The sequence below is a fragment of the Corvus brachyrhynchos genome, unplaced genomic scaffold (assembly GCF_000691975.1).
Source record: "Corvus brachyrhynchos isolate BGI_N302 unplaced genomic scaffold, ASM69197v1 scaffold96, whole genome shotgun sequence".
NCBI lineage: Eukaryota > Metazoa > Chordata > Aves > Passeriformes > Corvidae > Corvus > Corvus brachyrhynchos.
In genome coordinates this window covers 593,246-602,005 of record NW_008238370.1, presented here as the reverse complement: position 1 = coordinate 602,005, position 8,760 = coordinate 593,246, and the positions used below count along the sequence as shown (strand labels likewise).

The following is an 8,760-nucleotide window of genomic DNA, read 5'->3' as shown; positions in this document are numbered from 1 at the left end:
GAGGAGGAGGAGGAGGAGGAGGAGGAGGAGGAGGAGGAGGAAGGCACCTGCAGCATCCTCTCTGCTGCTGGGGAAGAAATCTTCCCCCCCAAATCATTCTTCCACTGGAAAACGCTGGTTCAGCTCTCTGCCAATATGATGTTTTCATCATCACCTTTCTTTGGGGGGAAATGGGCATGGAAGTGGAGCATTTAATTGTCTTGCTTTCCAACAGCTTTGTTGCCCAGAGCAGCTGTGGCTCCCCTGGAAATCCTGGCAGTGTCCAAGGCCAGGCTGGATGGGGCTTGGAGCAGCCTGGGACAGTGAAAGGTGTCCCTGCCCATGGCAGGGAGTGGGACTGGATGATTTTAAGGTCCCTTCCATCCCAAACCAGTCTGAGATTCTATGACCTTCCTTTAGAAGGCATTTCCCAAAATGCAGCCATTTGAATATTTTTTGTTTTCTTTCAAGGAGACTTCTTTTTCTTTTCAATTGCTTTCATTGCTTTCATTTTATACTCCATTATAAATCCAAGCACAATATTAAATGCTCTGAAATCTAATAGAAATTTCAATTTTCTCTATATATTAAAAAGCTGTTTAACTGAGCCAAAGCTACTTTGGAAGTTATCAGATTTAATTTCAGAGGAAACATCAACATTCAACGTTATGTTCCTGTTTAGAAAGGTGGACTCCTTTAAGTAGCTAAGGCCTCTCTGCTCAGGGGAGCTCTGTGTCCCCACTTTGAAGGCACTCCCAGTACGCATTTAAGTGACAAGAGAGGCCAAATGATTGGGGAAAGCCGGAGAAATGGAGGGAGAGTTACAGATCACGATTAACTTGACCAAAGTCCTTCCAGGAGTCGTTGTAGTCGGCCCAATGCTCCCTGACTTCCCTTCCAAATGCCTGTTGTCTTTTTTTTCTTCAAAGCCCATGGCAAAAGCAGCATCCTGTGAAACTGAAATCCCAGTGGGACATTGATGGGACATTGCCCTCGTGCTCAATGCAACCACAGAATGATCTGCAGCTGGGCCAGGGAAGGATCTGGAGTGGCTGAGGGAGCTGGGAAAGGGGCTCAGGCTGGAGCAAAGGAGGCTCAGGGGGGACCTTGTGGCTCTGCACAAGTCCCTGACAGGAGGGGGCAGCCGGGGGGGGTCGGGCTCTGCTCCCAGGGAACAGGGACAGGAGGAGAGGGAACGGCCTCAGGCTGGGCCAGGGGAGGCTTAGGGTGGGATATTGGGGAAAACTTCTTCATGGAAAAGGTTGTCCAGCCCTGGCACAGCTGCCTGGGGCAAGAGTGGAGCCCCCATCCCTGGAGGGGCTTAAAAGCCACATGGATGTGGCACCTGGGGACATGGTCAGTGGTGGCGCTGACAGTGCTGGGTTAACTCAGTTGGACTCGATGGGCCCAGAGGAGTTTTCCAGTGTAAAGGATTCTGTGATTTCAGACAAACCTCTTCCCTGGACTGCAGCCATCACTGCTTTTTCTTCTTCTTCTTTTTTTTTAATCCTTTTTCTCTTCAAGCCCAGAGGGAAACATCAAAACAATGAACTGGCAGAAAACACAGCAATTTACAGGGCTAAGGAGAGGACTCTGGCCCAGGGCAGTGGGGGCCATGTGCTGAGCCACATGGGAGACCAAAGCACCCCCTTTTATCTGTAAAACATTGCACTGCTGAGTCTGTGAGGTCAGTCCTGCCTTTCTCATTGCAAACCCTTTACCTGGCCTGCGCTTCCGGGGGGGCTCAGGCGGGGCAGTGGAAGCAGAGGGGCTCACACAGGTCGAGACCCTTCTCCATGCCTTTTCTCCCTCGAGTAGAGCCGTTCCCGGTGTTGTGGGGTGAGATCACAAGCACTGCAGCAAGTGCTGGAGACACGAGAGGGCAGGCACAGGCTGTGCAAAGGAGGGAGGGCTCTGCTCCCATGTCCCTCAGCCAGTCTGGCCCTTTCCACTTCCCTCCATCTCTGCAAAGGGGAGAAAAGGGGATTTTCCTCAGGGATCTGTCTTCTGGCCCTGCCTGGCTCGTCGGCTGAAGCACATTTGAAGCAGCACGTTCTGCGAGGAACACCCGGGGGCTGAGGCTGGGCTATGAGCTCCCATAGCAGCTCCTCCACCTGCCAGGGATGCTCCGCATTCCCTGGGCATTCCCTAGTGCAGTGTCCTTAGCTGGGCTCTGCCACCTCAGGGGGTTTATGGGGCCAGCCAGGCTGCCTTGTTCTCCCTCTGTGTGTCCCCTTAGAGGGGTCGTTCACAGGGGTGGCCAGAGAGGCCATCAGCCCTTACCAGACCTTGTCCTGCACCCTTGCTGGTGTCACCCCACAGCCCATCCCCAGGCACTGCTGTCCTTGGCTCCCAAGACATCGTGGGTGATGGCAGCTCCTGGGCACAGCCTGAGCCAACCAGCCCTCACCAGAGTGAGGTGACAGTGCCCAGAGCAGCTGTGGCTGCCCCTGGATCCCTGGAAGTGCCCAAGGCCAGGCTGGACAGGGCTTGGAGCAGCCGGGGAGAGTGGAAGGTGTCCCTGTCCATGGCAGGGGGTGAGATGAGATAAGATGATCCCTTCCAACCCAAACCATTCCATGATTCCGTGATTTGTCTCCCTGGTTTTTGCCCATGCCCACAAGCAGCGGAGCACAGCCAGGCAGAGCCGGAGCCAGACCCAGAGCCGGAGCCAGAGCCGGAGCGGGAGCTGGAGCCGGTGCCAGGCAGCTCTGCTGGGCACGGGGCTGTTTCCTCCAGGCTGCAGCCAAAGCTCCCTGCACAGCTCAACAGTAAAAGGCAGCAGATGGTTTATGGTGTGAATTACAGCAAATGGGATTGCAAAGGCAGCACGAATGGGGAGCAAATGAAAGCATTAACACACCGGGCCGGCCAGTGCAGGCGTGGGGAAGGGAGGGGGATTTGCAGATGGGCTGGGAATGGGTAGGAAAGGCAGCCCATTCTGGCCAGGAAATTTTTAGAGGGAAAGGGTCTTGTCCCTGACCATGCAGGGGTGATGAGCACAAGGGGAGACAGGCAGTGAGGTCTGAAAGCAGGGGCAAGGGTGCTGTGGCCATTCTGTCCTCAGCTGCTTTAATTCTGGGCCACAGCTTGTTTGGGTGTGCTCGGCTCTGTCTTTCCTGCCCTCCTGGAAAGGGCACCACAAGGTGCAGGAGGTTTGTGCATCTCTCCTTGGCTGAATTTCTGTGTAGAGCAGAAGGAACAAATCTCTGTTTAGCCACCAACGGACTGTATTGAGAGCCTGGCTTCACTCACAGGCACAGATGCAGGAGGAGGGACCATATTTTGCATTTCAGGGCTGATGTGGATTTGTACAGGAGGAAACCAGACTCTGGAGGCAGCTCCTGCTCCGTCTGCACCCAGCCATTCATGAGAACACAGTGCTGGAGCCTTCTGGCTATGGAAGGAGGGTTCGGTTCCAGGGCAGCAGCCTGCTGTGCTGAAAAGTCCTCCTGGGAAATCCAGCTCAGAGCTCCCTTTGTCTTCTCTTTGCCTCAGATTCCCTGGTGTAAAATGGAGAGAGTAGGGTTGTAGCAGGGTGGGATAAGTAGCTCAGACTGAGAGATATTCCCAAAGGAACATCCATGCTGGGGGGTGCCACAGCTGGGCTTGCCTTTGGCTGCCAAGGCCAAATGTGGAGACAGCAAAACTGAAATGATCTTATCTCTGGGTGAAAATCATCCGGGGTAGGACAGGGCAGCTCATGGCCTGGGGACAAGAGTCTTGGGGTTCATCAGTGAAGTCAAGCACCTGAAAGGTGAAGAGGCCAAATGGTGCAAAGGGTCTGCTGTCATGGTAACAGCACTCAGGGTTATAAATCCAGAAACTGGGCTCATTTTATCCCATATAATCTTCTAAGGTGGCTGAGAGTCATGAGGCACTGCCCTGCAGACCGCGACAGGCTCTGCCTGTGCTTTAACCCTCTGCTCCCACCTCATCCCAGCTGGGAACGTCACCTCCTGGGTGCTTCATGCTCTGGGACCCTCCCCTGCTGTAGGGCTGGGTGCTGTACAGAGACAGAAATCCCAGGGTTTAATTCTGGATCTGAAAATAAGCAAGCAAACCCCTGCTGTTCATGGAGCCGATATGGAGGGGAGATCCTCTGGCCCTGCTCAGACGCAGCACCTCACACCCCTGGTGCGGATCCGCCTCGTTCCCACTCGTGCAGCGGCACCACGGATGCTCTCCTGTACCGAGGCATCGTCACAGGATCTGCAGCATCTCTTGGGTAGGAAACCGTGCCCAGTTTTCCTCCCCTCCACCCCCTCCTCCGTCTCAGCCTCCCGGCTGAACGCACATCTGGGAGCGCCTTCCCCAAACACATCCGTCACAGCTGCCTTCCAGCGGCGAACAGAACATCTGGAGATCCGCCTTCGGAGCCTCCCGAGCCCCGGGGGGCTCAGGAGCTGCTGGGCACAGCCCCCCGGGCCCGCCGAGGCACAGCCACGTCCAGACTCAGCCCAGGCTGGAGCTGGGGCTTTCGGCTCGCAGCCCCCTCTCGCTGCCCTGCCGCGGGGCTCCGGATCCGTGTGTGGCTCACGGCTCCCAGCGCTTCTCCCTGCAAGTCCTGCAGGGAAGGGAAGCTCTGAGACCGACAGAGGAGAGATGAGAGATGCTGCAGCCCCTCCGCTGCCGCTCCCCGGGGCTTGCCCTGCCTGGGTTTTGCTCGGAGCTGCCGTGTGAAAGAGAAGCGGGTTCATGCTGCTGCTTTCTGATCTGCGTGTGTGCGTGCACGGAACTGAGCAGAAATCCCCGCCTTTTCTTGTATTTTTCAGCCTTTCCTTTTATTTTTTAGCATTTCCTTTTCCTTCCCCCCTTTCCTCTCCTATTTCTCCCGCTGAATTAGCTGCCCACCTTTCCCTTGCAAATCGCACCGGCAGCACAGGCTGGGTTTTCGGGGTGGTGTTTTCTGCCCAAAATGGAGAGGTGGGGAGGAGGAGAGATGCCTAAATCCTGCAGTTGCGTCCCCGGAGCTCGGGGAACATCTCCCGGTCGGGCTGAAGACATCCGGGAAGCAGCATCCTCAGCTTTCCGCACTAGTTAACAGCCTGCGAGCTGCCTCCACTCGTTTTAGGCTCGCTCGCTTAATCTCCGCTCCTCTCGGCGCGTGTGTGCCTGTGTGTGTGTGCAGGGGGAGGACTTTATTGCCATTGGCTCAGCTTTCGCTGCCCACCCACATCTCTTCCACATCACCTTGGTGTCTCCCTAAATAAAACCAGCCCTCCTTATCGCACCGAGGAAATCAAGAGCGAGAGTTTGAATGGATTTTATATAAATATTTACCCCGACGAAGCTACTGCTGAGCTCGTGGGATAAATTCGCAGCAGCTGGTCTCACTCTGCTTCCCTCACCCTCCCCTAAAAGGGTTTAATTACTTTAGGGAGGAGAGGGGAGAGATCCAGATCCCAGTTCTGGCTCCACACTGACCCCAAAAACAGGACCAGGATTCAACTGCACCATGGATCTGAAGGACAGCACCAGCGAGGGCAGCATGGGCAGCCTGCAGCCTTCCAGCATCCAGATTTTTGCCAACACCACCACACTCCATGGGATCCGTCATGTCTTCGTCTACGGGCCGGTGACCATCCGGCGCCTGCTCTGGACCTTGGCCTTTGTGGGCTCACTGGGTCTCCTCCTGGTGGAGAGCTCGGACAGGGTGGCTTTTTACTTCTCCTACCAGCACGTGACCAAAGTGGACGAGGTGGTGGCGAACAGCCTGGTGTTTCCCGCTGTCACCATCTGTAACCTCAACGAGTTCCGCTTCTCCCGGCTCACCACCAACGACCTGTACCACGCTGGGGAGCTCCTGGCTCTGCTGGACGTCAACCTGCAGATCCCCAACCCTCACCTGGCTGACCCCACTGTCTTAGCCATCCTCCAAGAAAAGGCCAACTTTAAGCAGTATAAACCCAAAGTTTTCAGCATGCAGGAGTTCCTGGCACGCGTTGGCCACGACCTGAAGGATATGATGCTGTACTGCAAGTTCAGAGGCCAGGAATGCAACCACAAGGACTTCAAAACTGTGAGTATGAGCAGATGCTCTGCTTTTCTCTTCTCTGGGCATGTGGACTGTGGTGCTGCAGGACCAGGACAGCCCTGGTGGTCACTGGCCAAGCTGTGTGGGCCCGGTGTGAAAAGGCAGTGGCTGCCGGGCTCTGGCATGGCAGAGGAGGAGCAGGAGGAAGCCTGTTGAGCTGAAGTTTGTTTGTTGGAGTCCTAACGGGTTTTGTGCAGCCAGACCGGCAAGGGGCTTGTAGCAGGTCCAGCCTCCATCCTGCATAAGGCCCATGGCTCCCAGGTGGCTGCTCAGGGTCAGATGGGTCCTGCTGAGCATCACAGGGGGCCTGGGGGTCTCGTGCCATGGCCAGTGGATGTCAGCCAGCTGAGGGACGCAGAAAGGGCTGGACAGAGCCAGCAGGAAGGGCAGGTGCTCGGGGCTGGTCTGAGCAGGGTCCAGCTGTATTTCTCCAGGTATTTGCAGCTTTGCTGGAATTGCGGAAGGGAAATTTTTTCTGCTTGTTCCTGGCGTTCGTGGCTCATAAATCCTGGTTTGCTGTGGAATGTGGGCAGCAGCTGGGTACCTGCCTGGTGCTGTGTTGGAGGAAAGGGGGGAAAAGAAAAGGAGAGGAAAAGCAACGAGGCTGAGCTCTGATCACGGTCTGCTCTGAGATGGAGTGAGCTGGGTACTTGAGCATCCTGAGGGAAGCAGCTGCTGCTCAGTTTCCAGCTTCTGGCTGGCACCCTGATGGCAGTGCAGGCTGGCCTGGATGCTGTGGTGCTAAATGTGTCAGCATAAAATAAAAATAATGAGGACGTTGTCTGGATGAAGTGATGCTCCTGTGTGCTGCTGGGGCAGGGGAGGGGGCTGGGCAAGGGGCTGCAGAGGTGGCTGAGCCCCATCCTGGCCGAGCTGGGGGGTGCTGGGGTCTGGGCTAAGTCCCACTGTGCTCTCAGGCCATGCTGGGCAGTGCCTTGGCTCTGTGATCCTGGAGTCAGGAATGGTACAGGTTTCAGGCGGTTGTTTCTTGGGAGTGCTGCTGCTTGTTCTGCTCAGGTGTGTCCTGTGGAGAGCAGGTCCTGGGCAGGGTTTGCGATCACCTGGTTCATCAGCAGGATCGTTGTCTGCCTTTGGGAGAAGGGAATATTTTCTGTCTCTGCTGCTTTAGATCTCCCAGCAAATGCGTCCAACTGTCTCCAGCTCCAAAGTCATTGCCATCCCCTGGACTGTGCTCTCTTTAAACCTCGGAGCAGGAACATAGAATTTTATGCCTCATTTATTGCCTGTGCATAACTCTGATGCTGAGCCTATTTCAAACTGGATATCCAGGCAAACCATTCCCTTGTTTCCACTCCCTGGGCAGGTCTGAGCAGGGGTTGGGTCATCCAAGTTGTAGGAAGGCATCAACCAAGTCCCACGGAGAGGAGCTTGCTAAAGAAAAGCTGTGTGTGAGCAAGTCTGGAGAATGGGGTAAAAAAGGAGAAACAGATGGAAAAGTCCAGGGGACAGAAGAGTTGGGGAGTGAGGTCAGATCCCAGGAGGATGGACAGACCTCCCTTGACTGTAGCAAAGTGTGGGGAGCAGGAGGTATTCTGCCTGTGGACTTGCCAAGAATGAATTAAGAACCAGCCAAAAGCAAAAACCTCAAAGCCAGGGAGCAACCAGCACTTTCAAAGCACCTGCAGGGCTTAAAAAAGGACTTTAAAAAGTAGGTGTTCTTAGGGAAGACAGGAGCTCTTGGCATCCCCCCTGGGACCCAGCAGGGTGTCACCCTGGCTATTGAGTTTTTGAGGTAATTGCTTCTGAAACAATGATTTTAATTTTTTTTTTCCCATGGGGGATACTGTAGTTTCCAGAAAGACAAACATTCCCTGTCTGCCAAATAAATGCCCTGCTAAAACAGATCAGGGCCAGCTAGAAAGAGACAGGATATTATGGACTGACAGCGCTTGTCCTTGTCCAAGTGAGAGATTGAGTGCAATACTTCAGCCCATTCTGCAAAGCAGCTCCTACCTGAGCCAGAAGACAGCATTGTCTCTCTCAGAGGCAGGGCTTCAGTCTCACTGACTCCAGGTAATCCCCCAGGTTATGGAAATCCAGGAAGCAGCACTCAACAGGGACACAACAACCCTGTTTTCCTTCCAGATTTTACCTCTTGGAGATAAAAGGCAGCAAAAAGTGTCTTTTTGAAGGATGAGTAGGTGTTTCCACAGGGAGAATGCTGTAAAGGTCTGTGAGCTGCCTCCAGGCTGAATCAGAACCTCATGTCCTGGATGAATTTTGCATTTAATCACCACCAACCTGTTGCAGCTGCACACGGGCTCAGTGACAGCACATCCATCCTGCTGCAGCGCCCGCTGGAGAAGAGCCATCACTGAAGCCTGATTTGCTTCTGAAGGGAAACAGGGTGTAAATCCCAGGGCAGTTCTGAAATACGTCAGCAGGGTGAAGAACTACGAGGTTTTTATATACGCTCCCCAAATCCTGGCAGCTGGGAGCAGAGGCAGCGGGAGCTTTGCAGCAGGGGGCTGCACCAAGCAGAACTCGGCACTAAGGTGCTGCTGGAGGAGTCAGGGCTGTGCTGCCTCTGGTCAGCTCTGCCTCCTGCTGCAGGGGGGTGTTGTGTGCAGCGTGTCCCTCAGTAAAGCCCACAGTGCTGCTGCTGCTGCACGGAGAGCAGGAGCTGCAATGGCAGCGTCTTGGCACTTTGAAAATGTGACTTTACCGTCTTCCTTCTGCACTGCCCTGTTTAAATCCTCTGCCACTGCTTTATTAACAGGATT

The 8,760-nt window shown here is 54.7% G+C and overlaps 1 protein-coding gene across 2 annotated transcripts in view; it reads left to right on the top strand.

The window, feature by feature from the left end:
• Window positions 1–5,218: 5,218 nt before the first annotated feature.
• Window positions 5,219–8,760, top strand: part of LOC103616996 (acid-sensing ion channel 2) — a 393,907-nt gene continuing 390,365 nt past the window's right edge. Inside the window, exon 1 of one of the 2 annotated variants that reach the window (XR_001862554.1) lies at window positions 5,219–6,001. Coding sequence is in view for 1 of the 2 variants with exons in the window: in XM_008635250.2 (XP_008633472.1) it covers window positions 5,438–6,001 (564 nt within the window). In the remaining variant the exon portion in view is untranslated. The remainder of the gene's footprint in view (window positions 6,002–8,760) is intronic. The other variant, XM_008635250.2, reaches the window with a different exon arrangement.